Source organism: Vulpes vulpes, chromosome 3, assembly GCF_048418805.1.
Source record: "Vulpes vulpes isolate BD-2025 chromosome 3, VulVul3, whole genome shotgun sequence".
Taxonomy (NCBI): domain Eukaryota; kingdom Metazoa; phylum Chordata; class Mammalia; order Carnivora; family Canidae; genus Vulpes; species Vulpes vulpes.
In genome coordinates this window covers 73,568,342-73,595,817 of record NC_132782.1, presented here as the reverse complement: position 1 = coordinate 73,595,817, position 27,476 = coordinate 73,568,342, and the positions used below count along the sequence as shown (strand labels likewise).

Genomic DNA, 27,476 nt, shown 5'->3' with positions numbered 1-27,476 from the left:
ATAAGGTGAGAGGAGCAGTGCCGTCTATCTGACTTCAAGACCTTGTGTACAGCTACGGTAATCAAGACAGTAGGATTGCTGGAGAAAGAGAATTAGATCACAGGGTAGAAAACCCAGAAACAGAACCCAGAAATAGGGTTCTGTTTGGGTTCGGTTGGGCCTTCCATAAATAGGCCCAACTGATTTTTGACACAAGAGTAGCCTTTCCAACAAATGGCACTGAAACACACACACACACACACACACACACACACACACACAAACTGGTCTTCATTCTGCAAAATGTGAACAAAAACAAGAAGACAAAAAATGTCCCCAAAACCTTCAACCTAAATTTTATACCTTATACAAAAATTAACTTAAAATGGATCATGAAATTAAATGTAAAATATAAAGCTTAAAAACGTTTAGAAAAAAAAAAACCTTAGGTTAAAAAACTTCACTCTGCAGCTAGGTGAAAAAAAAAAAACGTTCTTAGAATTGACACCAAAAAGCTTGATCCACAGAGAATGAATTAATAAATTGGACTTCATCACAATTAAAATATCTTTCTCTGTGATAAATCCCGTTAAGATGAAATGGGAGACGATGTTTGCAAGCCACATCTCTATAAAGAACTCTTAAAACTTAATAAAAAACTCATCTAAGGAGAAAAGGAACAAAAGACATGAAGGGACATTTCATTGAACAGGATACAGATGGCAAATACGTACATGGAAAGATGAGTAAGATCATTAACCATGAGGGAAATAAACTTAAAACCACAATAACTTATGACCCTGCACTTGTTAGAATTGCTAAATTAAAAAAAAATAGTGACAACAGCAAACGTTGGCTGATGTGAAGAAACTGGATTACTCAGATGCTGGTGGGAATGTAAAATGGGAGTCTGGAGAAGTTTGGCTACCCCTTAAATCAAATTTGTAACTGCCATGTGATCATTAAATTGTCTGGCATTTATTTCAAAGAAACAAGAGACTTAGGTTCATACAAAAATCTGCACACAAATGTTCTTAGAAGCTTTATTTGTAACAGCTAAAAGCCAGAAAAAATCCAGACGTCCTTCCATGGGTGAACAGTTAAGGTATGGTACATCCATACCATGGAATACTCCTCAGGAATAAAAAGGAAAACTAATTTTTTTTTTTTAAGATTGTGTTTATTTATCCATGAGAGACACACAGAGAGAGGCAGAGACACAGGGAGAGGGAGAGGCAGGCTCCTTGTGGGGAGCCTGATGTGGGACTGGGTTCCAGGACCCCGGGATCACGCCCTGAGCCCAAGGCAGATGCTTGACCACTGAGCCTCCCAGGCACCCGAAAGGAGAACTATGCACATATACAACAACCTGGATGAATTTCCGAGAACGATGCTCAGCTGAAAAATCCATCTCAAAAATACACATACTGTAAGATTCCATGTATTTAATGTTCTCAAAGTGACAAAATTACCGACATGGAGCACAGATTAGTGGTTGACAGAGATTAAGGGAGGGTTAGGGGTGGGGGCTACAGAAGGGCTGTGGGGATCCCAGTGGCAATGGGACGCCCTGTACCTTGAGTGTATCACAGTCACTATTCTGTGTGTGACAGGATATGCTTTCAAGACATTATCACATGGGAAAACAGAGTAAAGGGGACATTTCATACAACCGCACGTACATCTACTGTGATCGCACAATAACGTTTAGCTTGATTTTAAGAAGTACATTCTGTAGGATTCCACTTATATGAATTCAAAGGTAAACTGACCTAAGAATGATAGAAATCAGAACAGTGGTCACCCCTGGCAGGGAAGGGGCATGAGGAATCTGGGGGATAATAGAACTATTGTGCTAAGTGCCTAAGTCACCTTTCACACCTGTCCAAATGCCCAGGACCCTGTGGCTCCCGTGTGGCTGTCCCTCAGCAGCCACGGGGAGGTCTCTGCAGGTGCAGCAACGTGGGTCTGCTCGTAACACTGATGCTGAACCCAAGGGCTTCACGTTCTTGGGTCCGTCTGGACGTTAAGCTTGCTTATCTGTGGCCGGGAGGCAACAGCTGCTCCCTTTGCTCCATGAGCTGCTGAAATGTGGTCTGTGCACCAGTGTCTTCAGAGTCTGGGTTCTGGGAACCAATCTGCAGGCACCTAACCAGCTCCCATTTCTGGCCACGTACAGCAGTTTCCCAGTCCGGAACATTCTCCCCTCCGACTCCCCGCCCAACCTAGGAGAGGCCAGTCTTCAATCTTCCTCGGTGAGGTCTCTCTTTTGGATTCTATAGTGACCAAATAAAAGGCCTAACACAAAAATCAGGCAAATATGTTTAATTTTTTAAAATAACTGATGGCAAAATAAAATATTTACATCACATCATACTGTGTAAACATGTAAGGTCTCTGTACAAAGAAATATACATGCAAAATAATGTAAAAATTTAACTGAAATAATAAAAGAAATACACAAATAAACGTTGTGAGGTTACGAATACACATCCAGTTTTGAATCCAATTTCTTTTAAAAAGTTTCTGTACAATTTTACAAGAAACAAAAATCCAACAAAAGAATAAATAAAATACATTGGAAGCGGCAAAGCTTAACTACGCCAGTTTATGGCTCAAGACCCGGGTGTCTGGCTGGCTGGGGAAGTAAGCTGGTCTCTCTTTTAGTGTATTTCACACAATGAAGGTAAAAAGACATCCAGAAAAAAAGTCAAGCGTGCCCAGAAACCCCACGGCTTGTTCAAAGGCCTCCCCGCGCAGCGTGAATTCGGCCACAGTGACACAGACTTCGGACGCCAGCCTCAAGGCGGCTAGCGCTTTATTGGCTTTTATTTCTTACCAAAAGCTCAAAATCCAGCCAATTTTTGTACAGAAAGTTGAACATCAAAAAGTCTAAAAAGTAGTCAATGTCCAGACTGATTTTGGAAAAAAAAATAATACTTTGGCATTCTGAATAATAGCATAATAAATTTTAAAACATTACCCTATTATCCAGTTTTATATTCAGAGTATGAAATCACTTTTTACAGTCCTCAAAATGACAAATTTCACGAAGAGTTAAATCTCCTTGAACTGATGGCACAGGTCTACGACCCTCTACCCCCCCGCCCCACCCCCGACACACACACAAAACCATAAAGTTCACTGTACGAAGTATGTGCTTTTTCTATATATTTATTACAGGTACAACAGAGGTCTTCATAAATAGTTGCATAAAATGTTAAAGCCACAACATTGCACATGATATGAAATAAAACCAAAAAAACCCAAACCCCCAATGAGTGCATTTACAGTATCTTCATCCGACTGTATACTGCTCAACAATCTGATTGACGGCTTGAGGGTGGGGGACACGGGGTGGCGACCACTGGGGTGTGTGGGGAGGAAACCGACCTGCTGTCCTGGGCAGATGGGCAGAGCCCTGTGACCTCCCCCAGGGGAAGCCCCCGGGCAGCAGGTGGGGAGTCAGAGGGAAGGCTGGAGGGGGAAGGACAGACGGGAGGCAGGACCAGGCTTATATACAAGTAAGGCCTACATTTCATCAGAGCAGAACGACTCATTCTATTTTTATGCAAAAGTCTGAGGTTGAACGTACATTTCAGGAGCCCCGTTTGGCGTCCCAGTGAGACGCGCACGCTGACCTGGCGGCTGGAGAAGCTCAGAGCCAGGTGGACCCTGAGCTCTGGACGAGGCCATGCGGACCGACCACTGCGAGGGTAAGTCCTCCCCAGAGGGGTCCGGTACCTCTGTTTTGTTCGTTAACACCAGTGGTTGAACAGAGGCATTTTGTTTCCTTGAATAAATCTTGGAAAAGGTTAAATTTGCAAAATTCTATTCATGTTCGTTTAAAAAAGTTTCTTTTTATTTATTTTTTTTGCAGAAACCTGAATAAAAGACTGTGATACAGCAATGCTGTCTCCGCTCATGAAGAGTGTACGAAAAGGTCCTCCACCCCAGCACAGCGTGCTCCGGGGTCCCACACGCCGCCGAGCACAGCTCACCCGGAGCGCGACGTCACACGATGAACAAACGGCAGCTGATCAGTTCTGTTGGTTTGTTTCTCTTCAAGGTTCAAATTAACAGCTGATTGGCAGGTGAAAGAGAATGAGAAAGAACTCCAAGACAGGTCAAACTCTAGGCAAAAGCCTGCTCTGTAAGAAGTTTTTAACGCTACGGATAGGTCGAACATCGTTCTGGTGTTTGCGCCGCTCAATGAAGGAAGTCAGTCTGGACGTGTCGAGGACGCCCGCGCCTTTGCCACCGCCGTGGCCCGCCTGCAGCCACTGCTCCTGCAGGGCCAGCGCAGCCGAGGGACGCCTGGCAGGGTCCTCCTGGAGAAGGAAACACACGAACTCCTTGGCCTTCTGGCTCACACCTTTAAAGCAGTCCTCCGGGAAACTAAAGTCTAGTCGGCAAATGTTCAGGCAGGTCTCCTCCACACTGTCGTCGAGGAAGGGGGACACGCCGCTGAGAAGCACGTAAGCGAGCACTCCAACACTCCACGTATCCGAGGTCAGGGAGATGGGGTTCCCAAGGATGATTTCGGGGGCTGCAAACTCAGGGTTCCCCAGTAACTGATGGATGTAGTAGGTCGTGTTGAGTTGGACAGCATCTCCAAAATCGGCCAGTTTGATCGTGGGCTTGGCCAGACTCTGATCCACCAGAATGTTTTCAGGCTGGAAGACAGGAAGATAACCGTCATTTCCACGGTCCCCATCTCAAGCTCACGGTGCGGCTCACCAGGAATCTAACGAGGTCAACTGAAGAAACTGCGTGCAGGGCAGGATGAAATTCTTGGCATGCAGGCCGCCGCGGAGGAAGCAGCCCTGGCCGGGACGGAGTGCTGCCCCTGCTCGGCAGACAGCGCCCCTGCCAGGTTGGCATGAAGCAGCCGTGTGGCAAAGTGCGGCCCAGGAAGCTGGGTGATTGTTCCACTCTTACCACTAACGGTGACATCTACCTTCCTTTCCCAGCCACCACGGAACCAGCCCCACACCAGCCTCGCAAACCTCACAGAACTCATGAACTGTGTGAAGACCTCGAATGTTTTACCTAATACTCTACTGTTCGTATCATTGCCCACCTCCTCCTACTCGTCCCCTGTCCCTTCCAAGGGGGATGCAGAGGACAAGCTGAGAGGAGGCCCCTGTGTGCAGTCAGACATGCTGGCCTCGGCCCAGGAGCCCCACTAACCTTTAGGTCCAGGTGTGCTATCCTGCAGTTGTGAAGGTATTGGACGGCTTCCAGAACCTCCCCCAGATACGCCCTGATCTTCCCTTCAGTGAGGTCTCCCCATCGCACCACACAGTCCAGGAGACGCCCCTGGTCAGCCCTGTGGAGGCAGGAACGTGTGCAACAGTCATCACGGCGCTGGGCCACTGTAGAGACCTCTCCAGTGTAACAGGAAACACAGCTGTGTCTGCTTCCTAACATTCCTCACAGTTAAAGTCCTATGAGCCTGGCGTGTCAGGATCCTGCCTCCACCTAAGGGCACAGCTCTAGCCAGAGGGGGATTTCTTTTCAGCCTCACTATGGATATAAGTGGGGACAAGGCCGCTCAGCCCTCAGAGGGAGTGGGAAAGGGGAAAGGAAGGTGAACTCCGGCCTCCTCGATGTGGAGGGGATGGCCTGGGCAAGCTAACAGCCACGCCAGGAGCGCCACAGACGCTCTGCAAGCATTTGCTGTAGGATGCAACGGGGCCTTCGTTTTGTCACCCGTAAGACGGGCAATGCAAAGGCCAAATGAGATACTGGGAGTAAGGAAGCAGGCGTCAAGGACGTGATGAGATGACAGCTCTGGGAGGTGCTGCTGGGGCGTTCCCCAGCACACCTGCAGCCCCGAATCTGGCTTCACACCAGTTCCTCGCTCTGAGGGGAGTGGGGAGGACTTGGTGTGGTGACTGACCCCTGCCAGCCACCTTACAGGTAAGAGGTGCTGCCTCTGCTCACTCGTGGCCGGGGCCGGAGGACCGCCCCCTCCCCCCCCCCCCAACTCCCTGCCCCCAGTCCCGCAGGCTGTGAAGTCCTAAGCCTTGCAACCAAGCACACCAATACCCGGCCTTCAGTCAGAATGACCCCAGAGCTCCCCTTCACCAAACGGAGAGCTGGGGGGCTGAGGGAACACCTGTTAACCACGGCCTCTGATCTCATGCTGGACTCAGGAGGCTTCCTACTGTGAATTCCTGTCAATAGGTAAAAACCACTGAGAAGGCGCTGCCAGCGGGTCAGGGGCTCCTGCCCAAGGTCCTCCGGCTGGGCTCAAGTGAAGGCCACAGCTGCAGTGAGGCTCTCTGAATGTCTGGCTACCTGCTTGCTCTGTCTGCGAAATAGAAACTCAAATGAAAACCAGCCACTTGTCTGCTAACGAGGAGGAACAGAGGAGAATTTGGTAGCAAATTCTAGTAACAGTCCGGTGAGACTTAACCATTCAGTTTTCCACTAAAAAGAAGGGACAGCTGAACACACTTAAATTTTAAGCCAGAAACAGAAGTTGTCGATTTTTAAGGACTTTAGGATTTCTTGTTAACAACCCCCAGATGAGTAGTGGTTAGACAGCAGCATCTTTCTCCCAGATATTGAGGGGCCAGGTCTCCGCCTGGACATCCTGACCCCATGAGAACCCTCTCTATGGCAAGACTAAAGAATGCCAGGGGTGAGAAAGGAGCCCCAGGCCACGGAGCCACTGAAAGACACAACATGGACTGAAGCCAGCCTGGGATGTGCCCAGGCCCCAAGTCCACCGAACTGCCCTTTGCCCATGATGCACAGTTTAGGCGGCAGCCTCCGGGGGGCCTGCCCTACTCCCTCTGCCATCTGATAGGTTTGCTATTCCAGACGGAGGGGCTGGAACAGGCCCATGACGTTGTGGCAGGAGCTGTTGGCAGTGCAGCCCTGGGTGCAGGTGCCCCTGAAACATGCCCGTCCCAGCCTTGCCCCTTGAAGGCACTTCTAAGTTAAGAAAAAGAATACAACTAACAGAAAATCAGACACAGGGCCCTGATGGGAGTCTGTGCGAGGAGGCCCCTGAAACCCGAGCCCGTTGTCACTTCATGGGGAAGGTGCCCCTAGAGGTGTGGGGGTGCTCCTCCCGCCTGTCCTACCCTTTCCACTTGAGAATGCATCAGGCGCTACAACATGACACATGTTTGCTTTTGCCAGTGGAAAAGGAGTTGTAAATCCAGGAAAATATATGAAAGGACTTTCTGCTACAAAAGAAGGAACAGAGTTTAAACACAACTAAATGCTAAGATATTTCCTAGAGGCCCGAATGTTCTAGGGTGGGCTTCCCAACCCTGGTACTGCTAGCACTTTGGGACAGATAACTCTGTGTGCAGGGCCATCCCGGGTCCTGCAGGATGCTGAGCAACATCCCTGGGCTTTCCCCTCTAGATGCCGGTGGCACCCCTCAACCCAAGTTGTGATTAGCAAAATAGTCTCCAGACATGGCCAGATGTCCCCTGGGGGGCAAAACTACCCTCAAAGGAGGACCACTGCTCTTGGGTCAGTTTTCAAACTCTTTCTTTAGGAGATCAAGCCATTTACTCAGGTATATGCAGAGCTCACTAAGCACCAAAGGGCCTGGGGGGCTGCTCTGGCTGAAGGCCCAGCCCTCTCCCAAGGACCTTCTCTGGGCAGGGTGTATCTTCTCCTCCTCTCTGACCATCCTGCAGTGGGCTGGAGCTCTGAGGGGCAGGACTGGACATGAGCAAGGCCTCAAGGTCTCAGGGAGCCCACTCTGAGCACCCACAAGGTTCCCCTGGCTCCTTGGGGATCCTGAGAACCACGTGGCATCTTCAGGTTGGCCGAGACCCAGAAGCTACCAGGGTGGTGCTGAGGTGTTGTGATGTTAGGCTCGTTGCTCCCTCATTTGGACACGTGTGCTAAAGACTATACTTCTTTCTATTATTACCGGAATGCTCTAGAACCGTGGTCTCTGACAATAGGCACACATATATGTATTTTACGAGTTCTGTGGATTCTGAAATCCTGATTTCTGTCCTTAGAGAACAAACAACAATAAAATCACTGAAAGTTGAGCCTGAGGCTTACAAACTGGGGAAGGAAATGGGTGTGTACACACATTTCTAACACCAGGACGTAGCTGGTGGGGGTCTCGAAGGTATCAAGGAGACCAATAAGCAGCGGGTGCTGGAGGTTCTGCAGGATTCCAAGTTCATGGGTGACCTGGTCACGCTTCATCAACTTCTTGTTCACAAATTTAGTGGCCACTGCTCGTTTGGTTCCTTTCTGATCACATTTCTTAACGACAGAGAATCTGCCCCTAGAAAATAGGTTGAGAAGATAATTTTCAGAGGACTCTGAGTACATCACAGAGAAAAGACTCTGGTAACCTTATGGGGCTGGAGGCAGGCTACCCCTGCTAGCTGGTGACCCAAGCCTTTCCACAGGCCTGGCTCTCCCTGGCCACTCGTGGAGGAGGGGCGGCCCCCATGACCCCGAGGAAGCCTAACAGTATCTGGTTCTCTCAGCCATGCGGCTGTCTCCTCTCCTTCCTAGAGGCATGCCCCATTTCCTCACCCTGCATCTGGGCAGGTCACGTGACCTCCTGGCCTCTGAATGGGCAGAGGTGACGTTGTAGGACTCGCCAAGCAGCTTCCACCTCTGCTTTCATGGAAAATCTTCTTGACCAGGTCAAGAAGCTTGAGCTGTACCTGGTGGCTGTCGTCACCCGCACCCCCTCCTACTGAGGAGAAGGTCTACTGGCATCGCCATGCCTGCAGCCTGCCTCTGTGGGATGCATGTATGGGGTGGGCCACCCACCTGCAGCCCACAGCTTCTGAGGTTGTACCCAGTGAATCGCACCTTAGCAAGCCTCAGCAGCACGCTGACCTGACCTGGAGGCTCTTGGACCTCGCGTCTGAGCCTGCTACTGTGTGATGGGAGGAGAGCACTGGGGAACATGAGGGATAGAAATAAACCTGTGAGGGCTGACATGGCCACACCACTTTGCTCCTCCTCCTCCACAGAGGTTTGTTTAGTCTATCTCTCCAGCCTTCAATCTGGCCTGGCCGGTGGGATTTCGGGCCCACAATGCACAGGAAGCATGGCTCTTGATTTCTGAGGCTGGGCCCTAAGAGGCCTTGCAGCTTCTGCTTTTGCATCTTGACATGCTTCTTCCATGACGTGAGGAAGCCCAGGATGAAAGTCTCTGTGGACAGAGGCCCAGTGTCCCAGCCACCTGAGCCCAGGAGAAACCAATAGAAGGCCTGCCTGATTATTCACATGTTGCCAGAAGTGACAGCGAGTGGTGTGCATCAGGCAAGGGGTAAGTGATGGACCCATCAGACCAATCCATACAAGTATGCGAAGCTGAGCCACATGACTCAGTCGGGCTGCTGGATGGTAGGAGGCTGCTGCTGGGGGGGGGGGGGGGGGCTTCTTGGCAAGTCTCTTAAAAAGAGGACAATTGTGCTCAGCTGCTGTGCTCCTGACCTCCTCCTCGCCACATGGGTCATGACCCGAGAAGTGGAGAAGTGCTGTGTGGACAGCCAAGTCAGAGGAGCCTGCCTGGGGGCCTCGGGGCGCCGCTGAGCCACTGCCCCAGGCCTGGCTGCCCCTGTCTCTTTTTGGGCAGGAGTACCCTGCCGCTCCACATTCCCAACCTCAAGGACACATTCAGTCTCTCTCAGCTGGGACTCCACAGGAGAATGAAGTCCCACAGAGAAGGGTCTGAGTGACTCTCCTGTGACTTCTCAAGGATGGGACACAGCTGGTACGGTCCTAGATGCACAGCAGAGGACTTAAGTCTTTCCATTAATGGATGGCTTATAGTATTAGACCTTAACTCTCTCTTGGAACCCAAGCTGAAAACATCCTCTTTACTCCTTCAATGTTTAATATGAAAAGGCAATGACAGGTTATGTTTTAAATATAACTCAAATAACTCCCAACTATGGCAAAATACACTGCTTAATTTTACCAACCTGCTCTTATGGAGAGTTAGGTCATACACTCTGCTTTCTTGGAGGGGTTTTGGGTTTTATACTGTACCTGCCAAGCTCAGCCACTTCGCTGTAGAAGGAGTCAAAGTTGTCTTTCCAGGTCACCATGATCCCATCACTCCCTGGACCTGCAAGAAAAGCATCATCTCCCCTGAACTTGGTTTACATGGCACATCTTGGGGAAGAAGTCTAGAGGCCTGCACTGTCCAATATGGCAGCCACACATGGCTACTGAGCATCTCGACTGTGGCGCATCGGAATGAAGTTGTGCTAGAAGGGAAAATACATGCTGCAGATTGGGACTTAGGACAAAAAGAGATGGATTTACGTGATAGAAATAAACCTACACTTCCTTTTCCATGATTTTCTCACTCACATCTCCAAGGTGGAATCTTCTATCTCCTTAAGCTCCTTTAGCTTTTGCTGTTGATTTATTATCAAGCAAAAGTCATCTGTGTGGTTTCTGGGACATCTCTTACAAATTAGAACGCTGGAGATTCTTCACTTTTAAATTCAAGACTTTCTTTCTTCCTTGTGAATCAGATCATTTTCTTTCTCTGGCTTAAGGAGGTTAAAATATCTGGGATGAAGATATATATAATAAAAATGCCAATTCTTTCGTGGTCTACACAAAGGGCGCTCCTGGACTCAGTTCACTTTTGTTCAGATTCTTATTTTTGCTCTTGGAAGCAGTTTCCTAGGCCCTGTGCCGCTGAAGGATGCACAAGAAATGTCAGCAGCCGGGTACAGCACAGTTGGCCTTCTGAGAAGCTGTAGCTGCAAATCAACTGGTACATGTTGCCTACTGAGCATCCCTATGTATCCAATGCAGCCAGAGGAAACGTAAAAGGGCCTACGATGTGGCTTCTGCCTCCAGTAGCTCACAGTCTGGCCAAGGGGAGAACAAGGACTTGCTGGGCTATGGAGAGAGCAAGGGTGTTCAGACCAGAGTGACTTGGGCCCTACCGTGGCTGCCCTGCGCTCATGGAGGGACGCTGTTAGGGTGTCAGGGAAGCACAGAGCCTGCACAGGCCTCTACCACACTGCTTCCTTTCCCCTCCAGTCCATGCAAGACCAACTTCGAGAAGATTCTCTCAGAGCCAAAGTGTCAAATTAAATACGAGGATGTGCTTTGAGCACGGGGAGCACAGAACATCCCATGTTCTGACTCAGAGGCTGGCACCGGACGCTCAGCTGCCCATGAACCTCCCCGAAGACCTGAGAGGTGCAAGAGGTCACTTGCCCCGGGATGCCCTAGACACCACAGTCTGCCACTCGAAGCTCTGGTTGGAAAGGCCCCACACGTGACTCAGTGCCCAGCATCTTAGACCACGGTGAGCTTGTCCATGCAGGATGGGGTCCCCGGACCTGAGAGTCCCAGGAGAGGTGTGCCACCGGCTCAGGGATGCAGCTTACCCAGCACCCTTAGACTGGCCGAAGACGAGGCTGAACCCATGTCGTTCACAGCGATGCATGTGTAGATGCCATCGTCTTCTGTGGTCACGCCGACGATCTTCAAAGCGGCCTCTCCCAAGTCACTGCCACACAGATGACAACACGCTGTGGGTCACGAATGCGCAGCTCCCCCAGTGACTGCCCCCACCCCATCTCCTTTGGGGTCACAGAAAATCACAGAGGAATTACTGGCAAGGAATTTCAAGTGGAATTTTAATTTTTATTGAACATCCTGGTATGAAATGCTCCCTTGTGGGCGGGTGTCAGGGTGCCCAGGGTAACCATGGGGCTGACTGTGTCGGTCACAGTGGGCAGTTTCTCTGCCAGCGAGCCTCATCCTCACCTGTAGGAGATGCTGTAGTGACCATCGTTGTTCAGGGTGTTGTGCTCAGGGCCCTTCCAGGTGATTGAGGCCTTGGGGCGGCCACAAACCCGACATCTAAGAACAACGGTCTCCCCTGTCTCACACGTGACCTCACTCAAGGGAATGACAAATTCTGGGGGAACTGCAGGGAAAAGGAGTGACACTGGTCATCCCTGGCTCCCTTCCTACACCCGCCAACCCTAACACGCAAATGAGACTGTCGCCCACACCCAGAGCGCCATAGAAAACCCGCTTCCCAGGTCACATCCCAATGTTCTACAGCAGGCCCCGGAGACCTGACACTGTGAGACTGAAGGAACAAGGTGACACCACTCACCGTCATATATGTAGTTGGGATTGAGAAGCTGGAACGGAAAAAGCACACAGGTGTTACCCAGAAACATGAACTGTTTTGAAGTATACGACTTTTATTCCCAAGACACAATTACCTCTGAGAGATGAAGAGAAATATAACTTGGCTTTTATGGGTCTCAAAACAGCGTGTTTTCATTGCCTTTAAATGTACTCAAAAAACCTCATGTCAGGCAGCCCTGGTGGCTCAGCGGTTTAGCACCGCCTTCAGCCCAGATCGTGATCCTGGAGACCCTGGATCGAGTCCCATGTTGGGCTCCCTGCATGGAGCCTGCTCCTCCCTCCCTCCCTCTCCCTCTCTCCCCATCTCTAATAAATAAATAAAACCTTAAAAAAAAAAAAAACCCTCATGTCATACGAATTTTGGTGAATTTTAGTCTTCCTACCCACAAATGCAGAAGAGCCTCTTGAACTCAGAAATACCCATTTTTCTCATCAAACAGGCTGGATCCAGCTGGTCCCCAAACCCCTTACTTCTGAAGGAGGACCAGTGCCCTGGCTCAGAGCCCTTTAGAGGGTATTTTAGTGGTGCTGCAGGCAACCACTCCCGGGAGCCCCCGAAGCAATCCCAGGCCCCTCGGCGGTCCCCGGGGTCTGAGGGGGGCACAGAGGAAGTCTGCACCATACTGGCACGGCAGTGCCAGCGCTCCTTGCCGGCTACCTGTGTGCCCGGTCAGGGTCAGGGTCAGGGTCAGGGTCAGGGTCAGGGTCCGCAGTACCGGTGCCCTGGAATGTGCATGTGCGTCTGCGGGCGCGCAGCCAAGCCCTGTGGGGCTGGCACGCTGGGAGGTGGATAGCAGCCCCCCCCGGAGCCGCTCCACGTACCTTCACAGATACCTTGTTGCTGAGCCCCTCCCGTGACTTCCGATAACCATTCTCTAACTTGCCTTCCCGCTTGCCGTCTTTATCTTTTTTCTCAGATTTTTTCCTTAAACGGAGTGCTGTGTGCCAAGATGTTGACTTCCTAGGGGGAACATAACACAGTGGTAGTGTTACATCTTTCCAGTGTTCAGCAAGTGATTCCTGAAAGCCTTAGAGAAAAGCTGAGCAGCCCGCTTACACGATCTGGGGTGACTAGGGCTCCCCGGCACCAGTGAGCTCTGCTGACGGAAACCCTGGTGTCAACCACCAGAGGGGAAACCAAGAAGCTCTTCAATTTTGAGGATTAAAATACAAAAGTGCTCGTAATGGTCAATTTTATGTATCAACTTAACTGGGCTGCTAGGTGTCCAGAAATGTGATCAAACATTCTGGGTGCTTCTGAATGAGATTACCACTTAAGTAAGACACACTGCCCTCCACAACCTGGTAGGCCCCCTGCAATCAACTCAAGGCCTACGTAGAACAGAAAGACTGGCTTCCCTGAAGAGGGAGCACTCTAGGGGAATGGGTCCCCCGCCTGCTCACCCACACCACACACTTGGACTTCCAAGTCTCCAGGACTCTGGGAGCCACTTCCTTACATTATTGGCCTCTTCCCTGGAACACACACACACTCCTTCCTACTGGTTCTATGATGCCTAAGATACTCTTCTATAAAACAGAATACAAAATAGGGTTCTTGAACAATGTACTAAAAATATTTCTACATATCAAGGAGAAACAGGACAAGGGGATGATCATAGGGGAGAGGCTCTCTATAGCTTGAATGCAAGCTCAGTTTCCCTGGGGGGCTGCAGGCTCCAAGCCTAGAGCTGTGGGTTGGTGCTGGGATGCTGGCCAGCTGGTGCTGTGAACCCAGCCAAGGTCCTCCATCCTTGGAGGAGCACGACCACTGTTGCTGCTTTGGAGGCTTCAGAAATTACAAAGTCTTACAATGCTTCCACTCTCAGAAGCCAGTGGGCTGATCTCTACCACAGCCAAATAGATTCAGGGAAGGGTGGAGTTTTAAACTAGCACCTGAATTCAGTTAAAAAAAAAAGAATACAGTAAAACTGATAATTTCTTTTTTTTTTTTTTTTAAAACTGATAATTTCTTAACTGAACTAACCTTCTAGTATATGTGAAGTGTGGTGGTAATGGCATCACACAGATGTTCATGTGTGGCTCACAGGGTGAGCATCTGCCTGGATGGATCCCCAGCACAGCCTACTAAGGAGTCCTTGGAGAGTCCTCACCTCCCACGAGAGATCTTTGGGGACTGTAATATCGTTGTGAATAACCTAGAGGCTTAGAACCTGTCAGGACAAGTCTGAGAGACAAACGGCCACCCTATCTTTACTTTGGGGTTCCACACTGTGCTCAGAGATGTGCTCATGATGCTGCTCTGTCTCCCCGGGCCTCCCAGGGCCTCTAAGCCTCACTCACACTCAGGCCCTTCTCGCCCTTGCCTGGCCCACCGGGCACTCACTTGAGAGTCCCATCGGGGTTCTCCATGATGACTGCACTGGTATGCCCCAGGACGAAGCCTGGAATCCAGCCCTCGGCTGCGGGGCACTGGTCAGTGGCGGCTCGGAACACCAGAAACATGTTCTGTTGATTGCTGGCCAGAATTTGAACGACCTCTCCTTGATAGACGTTTATCTCATCCTCCTTCACTGCCGTGTAATCGTGTGTCACCAACATGGTGGAGATGTTGCTACTGCTGCTACTTTCACTCTGGAGCAGGAAAGATGGGGAAAAAAAAGGCAGAGGGGAACTGAAACGAGATCTGATGCGAGGAACTCACTTGTTGGCATGCGTCACAGGGTGACAACCCAGAGCAGGGCTCACCAGACAGACACGGAGGCACCTGCATTCATTTGCCACTCTCTTTGGCTAACTTTGTGCTTCTTGTTGGATAATCAAAAACCAGGATTTCTCTAGAATGCAATGCAAGCAACAATCTAAAATAAATCACCACAATGATGACACTTTGCTTTTGGGAGCATGATTATTATTTTAATCCCATCTTCCTTGTGCCCTCAAAGGAATGGCTCGGTCCTCCCATTGATGCCACGCTGCACCGTATCTATGTCACAGTGATATCACCGTGATGACATGCTCATTTGAAAAGGTATTATTAAATTAAAAGCTACAGAGAGTAGCTCTTCAGCTCACAGGACACATTAGGTCAGGGGGTGGCCCCACAATTGCTAAGGAAAATGTTCACTAGAATGCATGTTCCAAGGATCATGACATGCTGCTGACATGCCTGAGCCTTTTCACCTCTTTTTCCTTTTAAAAGAATGAGGAAACCTGAAGGTCAATCAACTACTATTCCGCTCTCATGGACTGTTACTCTGCCTCCCCTACGCAACCCTTAGTGGCCCTCTTGGGAGCCAGTGTAATTCAAGTGTCCCCAAGGTGCTGTTGCCACGGGCACACACAGCTTACCCAACATTGCAGAGCAGCTGTGGACACTACTGGCTCCACGATTCAAGCTCTGGGAACAGACCTTGGCACGAGAAAGCCTATTCTCCTCTTACCCTGGAGTCCTACTGGGACCCAGTGTCTTTGTTCACTGCGTGTACCTAATGTCCACCACAGTAACTGATGTGTAGCAGACATTCAATACATATTCAGGAACTCAATGAGGCAAGATTGCAAGAATAAAACAGAGATCGTTTCTTAAGGCCACCTACCTAAGCCCACAAGCTGAGTGGTGTTAGCTGCAGAGTAGAAGCAACACAAATGGCAGTATTTGTCCCAAGCCGTCATTTACCAAGTGACCCTTTTGTTCCAGGGGAGGAGGATGAGGAAGCTGACACCACTGCCAGATCCTGAGCTACATCTCGCTCAATCCCCTCTATCAACAGGTGGGATGTGGGAAGGGGTGTCAGGCACCCTGCTCCTGGTGGCTTGTTTTCAGAGGCTTCCACCAACGATGTTGTCTGGGTGTTCACAGATCCCCTGGACTCCGATGACACTAGCCTCTGCTGGGCTCTTGGGTGCCCAGGGCAGGTCCCGGGTGGTGTAGTTGCAACCGTCGGACAACCCTGCCACATGCCTGTCAGCCCTGGGCTACTGAGCTGGTGTTGGGTTACACTGAAGTGGATGGCTGGTTGCTGTTAACAAGCCAGTGTGCCGAGAATTCCGGGGTGCAGGGCTGGGACTCTCGACCCGCGCAGTGGGTATTTAAATTAAACACAGAGGAGTGCCAAACTTTGGTCCTATCTCAGCTGAGAGTCTGTTGTAGATTCCTGCCTCTTGCGGATCCCCAGGCTGTCCATGTCATGTTCATTTATGCCATTTTATTCTTTTAGCATGTACTTTAGCATTCTTATATAACACACCCAATAATTTTGAGATTACGAAACCAAATTTGCTAGAAAATGCAAACAAAAAGCAACTTATGTGGCATAGCTGTTTTTGGCAATAGAGCATCCCAAGCTTGTCTTATAATTCTGCCACAATAATAATAGCATTAGTGTTTTCCGAACACCCCCCCTGCACCAGGCTAACTACCAGGCATTTAAAATCCATCTCATTTAGCGTTCGAAACTGCCTTCCCAGCTGGCACAATCATTACCCCCTTCCAGAGTGGGGGTTAGGGATGTGTACGGGCCACCCGGCCTCTGAGAATAAGGCAGGGTTGCTCTTCTATTGCCGCCAGGTGCAGAGAGATTGTACGTCCACATGTGGGGGCTGGTGCAGTCACTGTCTGGGTTGGTCCACATCCACTCCACTCCTGCTCTCAGAACTTTCCAGAAGGTGCCCATTAAAAGAGGAAGAAGGACCCAGGCCATGGGTTAGGCACAGCTGCTTGGCTGTGACTGCAGACAGCTCCGTGGAAGTAGTCAAGGAGGAAGGTGGCCACTGCTGACCCACCCGGAGGATTAGACGGCCCAAATGGGTAGAACGGGGCAGGGCGATGGTTCCTTTTAACCCAAATACTTAAGAATCCTAGAGGATGTTTTCACATCCCTGCTTAAGCCTCTAGTGGTCTTCCCAGGCTTCCAGGGCATTTCTGTAAGGCACTTTGACTCATCTAAAAAACACTGGCAATTTCCCTTTCCAGGTTATCTACCACCTAAGAAAAAGTGAAAGGCGACTTTTGTAGCCTAAAGCTGGAACATATATGGCACATGTGACTCTGCCTTTGTCTCAGAACATCCTGGGAGGGAGCCAGGTGGTGCCTGTATTTGCATGCACTTGTGAGTGGCCTGGAGACCAGCATGGGTTCCCGCATTAGAGCAGCTGAGGTTCATCCTGTTGCACGGACTCTGAGTGCTCCTTGGTTGCTTACGGGGAGTGTCCATGTGAGGATGAACTCGAAAGCTGCTCCCTGGCCCAATTCGTAGGGGTCTCAGCTGTAAGGCTGCGCCAGCATCCTGAGTATTCACCCAGATGTGGGCAGGTATGGCATCCCTGTGACCTCTGCCTCTTTTGCTCTAGTTGGAGCTACTCACCCAGATTCCTAGCATTTCAGACCCAACAGGGGACCAGACTACTCTGCAGGACACTGTAAGGCACCCACAACAAGGACAGCTGGTCATAGCCACTGCAGGACACCTGCCCCGACCACCTATTTTTTCGAATAAGAGTCAAGGGCAAATAAACGTACCAAGATCCATTTCCTAATTTCTTCCTCAATTAAATATAAAGATTGAGTTTTAACAAAATATGTAACAAATAGGAAGAAAAGGGAAGGCCACGTTGACCCAAAGAAGGCATTAACAGAAGTCCAGAGAAGAGAGGAGAGACATGCAAAAGCCAGATTTGTTTTCATAAAGAGAGACACAGACCCTTTTAGGGAAATGTATTTAAAAATTTATAAAGCGATCAAACATACACTTGTTAGAACAGTTCTATTCCCTCACGCATGCCTTTAGGAAAGTGTTAAAGGTCAGGCCATCTGCTGTGTAGGAAAACAGCTGGGTAAGACAATGAGGAAGCCACAAAATGGGGGAGAAACGCACCACAGCAACCTTTCTGCTTGAGGACACAACATAGGTGACAGGCAAGAGGAGGGCGAGGAAGCCCGAGTGCCCGCAGACGCTCCCAGCCGCTGGCAGGAGCCCGAGCTCCAGAGGCCCTACAGCAAGCAGTCTCTTCCAGAGTGACACTTGGGGGAAGCAAGTATTTCCACTGGAGAGATTCCTTTCCCCCAATTTTGTCTGCTTAATTTGCTGTGAGTTGCTGTTGGAAGTTTTCTTGAGGGATTTTTTTTTTCAGCAGATGAGTCAAAAATGCTGCAAAGATCATTTAAGGCATAAAAGAGCACAACCAAGCGATGAGCAAAAAGCTTAAAGCGTACAGATTCCAATTTAAATAGGAGGCAAACAGCAGGGACACTGACCCCTCTAAAAAAACCATGTGTGAGGAAGGCAGGGGTAAAAAGAAGTTCCACGGTATCCTGCTGGTCGGGGGGTGACAGGCGCACAGGCGCGGACGCTGAAGGGTATGATCTGGCTTCCCGGATTAAGGAGACACACACAGAGCAAGGAGCGAGTTAGTAGAGACGAGAGCAGAGGCAGCAGCGCCGTCCCGGCAGGGGGTGTTAGAAGGCGCCACCGTGGAGAGCTGACCGACCGCAGGCGGCGGGCAGGCGGCGGGCCGAGCGCGTTAGTAGGGGCAGGCGGCCGCGGGCTTAGAAGAGCTGGCGGGACAGAGGCAGCGGGGCGGGCGGGCGCAGGCCGCCGGGCGTTCTTACCCCGTTGCTCTGGGTGGACTGCACCGACTGCTCGCTGGCCGACGAGCAGGTGCTCATGCGGTCTGTGTCCTTGCTGGGGGCCGCGTGGCGCTGGGCCTGCCGCTGGAGGGAGTCACTGTCCCCCGGGAAGGTGAAGGAGCCCGGCCGGCTGGCGGGGGAGGCGGGGATGGAGCTCCAGAAGGAGCCCCCCTTCTGCAGGGGGCTGCTGGGGGCACAGGGCTCCTTGCTGACTGGAGGAGGTAATGCGGCGGCCGCAGGAGAGTTCAGAGGCGAGGTGGCCCCAGGCCTGGGCTTTGCCAGGGGCAGCGAGCCCGGGCTGCTCCGCGTGCGGCTGTCCTCCGGGGGGGCCCGCGCCTCCTTGGTGTCCGCCGCGCCCCCCGAGCACCTCCGGGGGCTCTCAATCACCTTCATCCTGGGGATGAGCTCGGCTTCTCGCTCGGGGCCTCCGGGCTCAGGGGCGCGCCTGCCAGGCTGGCTGGGGCTGGGCTCCGGGGCGGGGCTGCTGCCGGGGGGGGCCAGTGCAGGGCCGGGAGTGGACGTACCTGACATCTTGTCTGCCTCTGCCTGGCCCGAGGCTGCAGAGGAGACCAGCACGGGGGAGTGGTGTCTGACAGGCTGGGGGATCCGGGAGGGTCGGCTTCTGCTCGAGCTGGGGAGGCCGCTGCAGCTGCCAGGGCCGCCGCTGGGGTTGCTGCCTCCGCCGCCGGGGGCCCCGCTGCCAGCCCCGCTGCTGCTGCCTCCACTGCCGCCGCCCCCGCCACTGCCCCCGCCGCCGCCCCCGCTGTGGTTCCTCTGATACTCGATTGGTGATGTCAAGGCTGCAAAACAAGGGAGACGCAGGGGAGAGACTGTCAGGCACGGAGAAAATAAAAAGGATGTGCTGGGCCTCAGCACCCCCCAACAGAGGGGGCTCACCCACGTGACTTCTAACCATCATGACGGGTAAGCTGCCACCCATCCTAGGAGCAGCAGAGCGACACCATCCGCCCGTAAAGGAATAGGCAAAGATCTTAAATGCTCCTCTCCTACTGAACTTACATGGACCCCGTCATGGGAGGTGTGTCCGTGTGAGTGGCTGGAGGCCATGGAAGCACATGGTGCCGGCTTTAACGGCCTGGGAGCAGCAAGCAAAGCCTCTGCATCCCTGCCAAGTGAAAGAGACCAACTGCCCATGTGGGAGAACCCCAGACAGCAGCTGGCTCCCAGGAGTGGGAAAGTTCAGTCCAGCTTCCACAAAGGTCCTCTTTAAACCAGAGAGCAGTCAGGCAAAGAAGAACCTGGCTGGGAGTTAAGGAATCCCTAGGTTACCCTGCACGCAGGAAGGTAGTGTTAGGCACCAGCTCTGCTTTGCAGATTTGGCACAAGAGACAAAGGAAGGTAAAGAGCTCTGCAAAGACCCTCCTCGTGGGTCAGGCAGCTGTCCCCTCTATTGACCTCCGTGATATAGTTTGTTATGTAACCATCTGCAGGAAGCCAAAGGAAATATGCCAAGTAAGATACAGGGAAACATGAACACAAATTTTTAAAGTGTTTTAAAACCTTTGAGAAATACAACAATTAGGCAGAGTCCCTTCTTGCCTGGGAGGCGTCAAGGCAGGTGTGAACAAGCATTCTGAAACCAAATGACATTTTACTAAGTCTGTCTTGGTCATGGCCTCTTCCTGGAACAAGGGGTGAGAAGGAAGGGTGCCACGTGCCCAGAGCTCTCACACCATTCCCGATGTGCTCAATCCTCTGGAAGAGGTCCTTTATGTAGACTTTATGTAAAGCGTATCTAGTAAGGCTTCACAGCACAGCCTCTTCAGACTTCTAGTTTGGGAGGTGAACGTTTACAGAGATTTCCCAACAGTTCCATGCTATGGATGGGCACTTAACGCATCACTTAAGAGCAGCACATTTAGAGAGGCCTGCACTGGCTCACTGTAATGGGAGCGAAACTTTTTCTTACATGTGCAGGGACTGCCCCCCAACCCCATTAAGCCTCACGTATCCAATTCTAACTGCAGATGTAAACACTGATCAGTCTTGCTTGACACCCACAGCTACCACTTGGTTCCAAATGCTCTGACCTTGACCTTTCACTCCATGCCTGGGTTCCTGGCTCTTGAATGTCATGTAAGATGTGAAGGTGTTTTATGGTGACAAAGAAATGACAACACTGTGTTGGACTGGGCCAGAGACAGAACACGGATGAGGAGAAAAGGATAAAGAGGAGGTATTAAATGAGTTATCTGGCTTCTGGCTGAATTCTAGGAGCTCTTCAATGATCACCAAATTAGAACCCAATTAGAATTGCCATCACAAAGGGAAGCAAGTAGTTTTAGGTCACTGACATAAGTCAAAAGAATGATCTAAAATGTAAGTCAGTATGGTCATTCTCCTTGTGGAGAAGAAATGTCCCTAAACGTGCTTTGCAGCTCCCTGTAATCACTCATGTCATGGAAGCTGGGAAGGAAAAATATAGGTCTTATTTTCTAATGGAGGCGGGAGGCATGGATGAGCAATGCAAGTGAACACAAATTTCCAAGTTGCACTGAAGAATGTCTCTAACATCTTTGGCCACTTCCGTCTGCTGCCTCAGTTTTCCCTCAAGCATTCCCTTCCCAGGACAGGGCTCTAGGGCACAAAAGGTGCAAGAGACCATGAGGGACACGTGCCTAGGGCCAGATCCTGACTCTGCCACAAAGAATTTGTGGGACTTGGCATAACTTACTTATCTACCCTTTGCCTGAGCTTCCTCATCTGTAAAATGGGATGATAGTGGTACTTGCCACCAGGATTCGTTGTGAGAAGGAAATGAAGTAATATACAAGTGCTTACTACAACAGGGCCTGCAACATAGACTCTGCTAAGGAAGTCTTGTCAGTATGAGCAGTATGCAATAGGAGAGAGAAGAGAAACAGAAATGTGTACTTCAGGCAAAGAAAATACACACCCAGTAACAGAACATACATTACCATTTAAAAAATTGCGCTGGTTTTCTAAAATTTGGTTGATTTCATGGATCCATGTTTGCCGGACACTTGGACTGGATGAATGCAAAATGAAGGTCTCCACCACACCACCCGTCCTTGATGTCAAAGCAAATTTACATGGATCATTTTCCACATTTTCCTCCAGGCAAAGGCAACTCACCTTAAAAAAATGAAAGCATTATTCACAATGACCCAAAAGTGAAAGCAACCCAAGTGTCCATTGGTCATTGGTTTTGATGGATGGATAAACAAAATGTAGTCTGTGGAATGAGTAAATGGAATATTCCTCAGCCTTAAAAAGGAAGGACAGGCTGACATATGCCACAACACGGAATGACCATGAGGATATCATGCTAAGTGAAACAAGCCAGTCACAAGAAGACAGATACTGTCATGATTTCATGTAGATGAAAGAAGTACCCTGAGCGGTTATACTCACCGAGCCAGACAGTGGAATGGTGGGTGCCGGGGGCTGGCGGGGGGGGTGGAGGTGGGTGGGGTAAGGTGGGGTGGGTGGGGGATGCGGAGTGGTTGTTTCAAGAGCATAGAATTTTGGTTCTGCAAGATAAGGAGAGTCCTAGGTGGATGGGTGGTGATGGGTGCATGACAATGTGCATGTACTTAATGCTGCTGAGCTATACACAGAAAAATAGTCAAGATGGTTAATTTATGTGTATTTTACTATAATAAAAAACAATCAAAGCACATTCATTCCTCCTGGTCAGGTGCAATGTAAATGAAACTTTTCAATGACTTTTTAAACTCCAGGACAAGGGGATTACCAGGAATTGAACTAATAACTTGAATATTAACTAGAAACATGGGCCTGGGAATTAGCCAATTTTGAACTCCTTATGATCAGCCAGTGTTGTATATCCCTTACTTCCCTGCTCCAGGAATAAAATGACACTGTTTAAAAACCTTGACTATTAATATAGCATATATGTTATGAAGTTACACACGAGATCTCATTTTTACAGAAGCAGGATATGTGAAAGAACAGAGAGAATTTCTACGCTACTGGAATGTAGTGGATAAGTCTGTCAGGAGACTTCTGGAAGAACAGGTAAGATACCTCTGGATAGAAGGTGGAGGGTGCACAGTGACAACTGGGGGGGTCTCCACCGGCTTGAGCAGGAGGGCTGGAGAATGGTGGAAGACAGGAGAGGCCCGAAGCTTCATGCAGCCCAGCTTAGACCCCTCCTGAGGTCCTGCTGGGCTGAAGAGCCTCCCCCAGGCCAGAGCAGGAGGAGGCAGGAAGGCTGCTGCGGGTGGCCAACGGAAGGCTGATGGGGAGCGGGAGGGTGTGGTGTCCCACCTGTGTGCTGAGACCTTAGGGCTCAGAGGGTCCCTGTCCCTGACAGGAGCCTAGCAGCCCAGGGTAGGGGCCCTAACACAGGGAAGCACATCTCCCTTCTGAGCTCAGGGCCTGCACAGCTGCAGAGGTGGGATGAGCAGAGGTGGAGAGGGGGGTGGGCAGGCTGCCTCTCCCAGGGCCCGTCTGCTAGGACCTCCAGCCCCGCCTCTGCTTTTTTCCTATCTGGCCCTTGGTTTGTCCCAGTTACAGGACTGAGGCCATTAGCAATTATTTTGTCTGTTTACTTGTTTCTCTTTTATCAGAGAACAAGCTCTTCCAGGGCATGGACTGCCTGCCTTGCGTGCCTCCACGGCCCACACCTAGCACTGAGCACTCAGCACGGCCTCAGGGATTGGGGAGAAGAATAAGACACAGGGGAAGCTTTCTGCTCTGGTCTCAGAATGATGCTCCGAATCTGTGTCTGTCAACCTCAGCTGTACGTGTTTCCTAGGGAAGGTGGCATACGACATCTAGCCACGACAGTCTTCTCATCACAGTCAGGATGGCTATGGTCACGCAGAGATGTGTGCCAGACCTCAGCCACTTCAGGATGCCGAGAGTAGAGGGATGGAGTGAACTCTTAAAAGTTCTAAGATGTCTTAGGACCTTTTTAAAATATTTCATAAACAAAGGGTCAGGACACGTCATCACCGAAAAGGAAACAGTTTATGAGCATGATGGGTACATTACCTTGATACTGTTCTTAAACAGGAATCCTGGCATCGAGAAGCCCTTTTTTTTATCAAGTGGTTCACTGAAAATGACGATTTGCTCAAAGAGGAAAACTCGCCTCTCTTTACAGCGAGGCAGAAGTCCCGAGTCCTGGTCTGTGACCAAGAATGTGTCCTGCAAGAGTAGCTTGCCCTGGGCAACAATTTTACCCTAAAAAGGAGGGGCAAAGGAAAAGGAGAGAACATTTCATTCTAAGTCAAGATATCTGAAGTTCTGTTTTCTTTTTTGTTCCCACAAAATGTGTTTTTCTTCTATTAATTTACAGAGCTTAAAAATTTGTTCTTAGCTTTGAATGGAATAATCATCTAGATGACATTCTCGCCAAACTCTGTGTAAGTCTCTGGCCTCGGCTACAATCAAAGACAAAGTGGATTGAAAGTGGACAGCTCACACCGGAACAGGTTCTCTGGGTGCGGCTCCTGGGGCCCAGCAGCATGGGCACCCTGGCAGGACCCACTAGAAATCCACAGGGGCTTGTGTCCTCAGGAACCCTCCAGGAGAGTCTGTATGTGCTTTCTGGAGAACCACAGCACCAGAACTTTACATCTAATTCTCTAGAAAAACAGAAGGCAAGAAAAGCAAAACTTTGTCCCCTTTAGTTACTCGGTAGTTGAATTTGGAAATATTCTGAGTATCTTTAAGATGCTAAGAGGTCGTGCTCGCTTCAGCAGCACGTATACTAAGATGCTAAGAGGCAATGTGTAATATGAAGAGCCTGGCAACTCACAGAAAAGTTTGTTAGACTAATAATGAACACAGTGTGCCTGCAGCTGGGCTCCCAGGGATGATGGAGATGGGCGAGGCCCCTTGCTTTCTACCACCTGCCAGGGAAGGAAACTGCCGTTGCAGCAGCAGAGGGCCCACAAGACAAAGCAGAGTCCTGCCTGCTTCAGCCATCAGGCGCTGGGCTGAGAGCAGAGGAAGGTCCTCAAAGAGCAAATCAAATGCACCAAAAAAAGTTGAAAGTATCAATCAGGTTCAAGTACAGTGAGAGGAGACAGAAAAACAGGCAAAAGGGATCAACTTTCTACGTGTGGAGATAAATAATCTAAGACCAAATGAAATGATAGAAGCCAGAGGAGCAAGTGTAAAGAGCAGCCGCATTACATCAAATCCTTGCAGCCGCCCCACGTTCATCATGTCGTTGCACCGCTTGGGGACTATGCACATGACTTCCACAGCTCTCTGCGGGTGGGAGAGAAAGCAGAGCCAGCGGTCAGCTCCCCCTCAGCTTCACCCCCAAGTCTGGTTCCCTCCTTCCTGCCCCCCAGGAAGCAGAGGGCACATCCAGGAAGGAGACCCTTCCCAGGGACAGGCTCCTCCAGGGGGCAGGCTGCTCAGGACATGCTGGAGACACAGGGGGTTTAAGTGAGGGGCCAGGGGAGAACAGGGCAGGTCCAGTGGGGGGATATACCTCTAATTCTGATGTATCCAGGCTAGCTTTTTTGGAATACTTGAGGAAGTCCTGCAAGGAGCATTGAGAGGACACGGTAAGGGTGATGATCACAACAGCCGCTAACCTTATTGTTCATTCTTGATGTGCCAGGCACCAGACCAAGCATCTTAGCTGCATGTTCTCATTGCTTTCTCCCAGTAACATGATAAAAATATACCCTTATGAGGAGTTTGAGCTGTAACAGCAACGTTACCAAATCTAAGCAGGTATTGGCTCCTCTTTGACTCCAAGACAGCTCTGGTCTCTGTGCATACTCAGCTTTTTAATTTTATAACTGAAGCAATCTCTCTATATATCTACATTCACTTTCATCATGGAAAACTGTGTGGCTTTGCCTTTAATTGTGCTTTGGAATTTAAACCAATTGAGGGCTTCTGAGCTCTGTCAGCAGGGCCAACATAAAGCAACAGGCAGGGACTGAAATTTTAATTTTACCCAGGGCCCTAGGAAGATGAGAAAACTTGCAAGGTCAACAGAGCCGAGGAAAAATCATTAGCTTTCAAAGATCTGTGGTGGGGCAAAAAGCTCACTTCAAGTGACATTTTGATTCAGAACTTGATGCAAATGAAAAAAATCAAGGGAACTGTGTAAGATGTCTTATTAGGCTTTAAGAAATTTACTCTGAAATATTTAAAATCAGCAGTGAGAAGACTGTTTTTGATTTTTTTAAAGAAAAGAGTCCAGTCACCTGCCCAACCCATCCTTCCCCTCCTCTGTTGGGTCTTCCCACTGAACTCCCAAAGCCAGAGTGCACCCACCACGGCCTCACCTTCAGGAGCAGCTGGTACTTCATAATCCGCTGCACTGGTTTGATCAACAGATCTGTGAGTTGCAACCTGTGGCCCAGACGCTGCTTTAAGTCCTATGGATTTAAAGGAGGAAAGAAAAAAAAAAAGATCCTAGGTGCGGTCTTTCAAAGGACCATTGCTTCCTTCCTGTAACTGTCAGAACGGCTAACTATGGGGATCCCCGTGTGGCTCAGTGGTTCAGCACCTGCCTTCAGCCCAGGGTGTGATCCTGGAGTCCTGGGATCGAGTCCCATGTCAGGCTCCTTGCATGGAGCCTGCTTCTCCCTCTGCCTGTGTCTCTGCCTCTCTCTCTCTCCCTGTGTGTCTCTCATGAATAAATAAAATCTTTAAGAAAAAAAAAAAAAAAAAGAAGAAAGAAAGGCTAACTAGCTGGCAGGAAAGGTGTGGGGGTGGGGAGAAAGGCCTTGCTGCACAATAACCAGCCAGGGATCCCCAATTTCTCAGAATGGCCTCTTCAACCCTTTGGGGCAGTTTTCAAAATAGCCTTTTTTTTTTTTTTTTTGCTTGTTTAAAGACTCTTTCAATTGCTTTCTTTTATTCATCTAAACACATGCTTTATTCTTAGGCTGAGAGTTTAGATCATGAGTTGTTCTGAATCTGTAAAGAACCTTGAGTTCAAAACTGTTTGAATAAAAAGCCCTTATTTTAACAATGACTCCAGTCTTCTGAAAGTTAAGGGATACACAATCATAGATTGAATTCATACTCATTTCTCTGATTTATAGGAAAGGATTGCTTAGTTCCTGGGAAACATGTTATTTTAATTTTTGGACATGGACTGTAACAAAAGATTCAGAAATACTTTGTTTCTATTTTGGGTCTTACCTCAAAAAAGGTATCAATGTATTCTGAGACAATGTGCTCAGACTTTGGTTTATTTTGACAATAAACTATGTACATGTGCAACCTTCTTTCCTAGGAACAAAAAAGGCAAACAGATTAAAACAATCAGAAGTAAAATAAATGCTTTTAGTGAAACAATGCTTCTAGTGAAACAATATAAGAGCACATGCACATTTCAGCACATTCATAAAGGAAATTTTCTTAGAACAAAACTGTGGTTTAGGCCTGTGGGAGCACATTCCAGATGCATGACTAGGTCAGAATGCTGCTCTGTAGCTCCAAAAGCAGTCCTTCCTCCTCACCCCCTCAGGTCTTTCAAACCCCTCACTTCACCCGGCCAACACCAGGGGTAGTGAGAGGACATGGTTCTTCAAATTAAACGGAGAATTACTGCCATCCCTGCAAATGTCCCAGTGGTCTAGGAAGCCCAGCTGCTTTTAGTAGGGAAGAAAAAGCTCTTTAAGCTCAAATGCTGAAGGTAGGGGAAGGAGTACACAGTGAGCCACCTCTTAATCCTGTTGATCCTCAAAGTGTGGCGTGCACACCCCTGAGGGGGTTCCCATGGCCTTTAATCCAGTGGGTCAAAACTATTTTCAAA

At 49.7% G+C, this 27,476-nt stretch overlaps 1 protein-coding gene across 4 annotated transcripts in view; it reads right to left on the bottom strand.

Annotated features, from left to right (window-relative positions):
• Window positions 1-2,289: 2,289 nt before the first annotated feature.
• The window catches only part of TRIO (trio Rho guanine nucleotide exchange factor), a 356,945-nt gene continuing 331,758 nt past the window's right edge, over window positions 2,290-27,476 (bottom strand). For 3 of the 4 annotated variants that reach the window (XM_072752731.1, XM_072752732.1, XM_072752733.1), the window contains 16 exons: window positions 26,861-26,950; window positions 25,996-26,088; window positions 25,185-25,235; window positions 24,878-24,955; window positions 23,729-23,920; window positions 21,664-21,841; window positions 18,707-19,524; window positions 14,483-14,730; window positions 12,958-13,096; window positions 12,098-12,125; window positions 11,740-11,902; window positions 11,358-11,479; window positions 9,991-10,069; window positions 8,060-8,260; window positions 5,173-5,311; window positions 2,290-4,655 (listed from right to left, as the gene is read on the bottom strand). In XM_072752731.1, the coding sequence (XP_072608832.1) occupies window positions 4,107-4,655; window positions 5,173-5,311; window positions 8,060-8,260; window positions 9,991-10,069; window positions 11,358-11,479; window positions 11,740-11,902; window positions 12,098-12,125; window positions 12,958-13,096; window positions 14,483-14,730; window positions 18,707-19,524; window positions 21,664-21,841; window positions 23,729-23,920; window positions 24,878-24,955; window positions 25,185-25,235; window positions 25,996-26,088; window positions 26,861-26,950 (3,168 nt within the window). In that variant the 3' untranslated portion in view covers window positions 2,290-4,106. Of the gene's footprint in view, window positions 4,656-5,172; window positions 5,312-8,059; window positions 8,261-9,990; window positions 10,070-11,357; window positions 11,480-11,739; window positions 11,903-12,097; window positions 12,126-12,957; window positions 13,097-14,482; window positions 14,731-18,706; window positions 19,525-21,663; window positions 21,842-23,728; window positions 23,921-24,877; window positions 24,956-25,184; window positions 25,236-25,995; window positions 26,089-26,860; window positions 26,951-27,476 lie in introns of those variants that run through there. The other variant, XR_012000490.1, reaches the window with a different exon arrangement.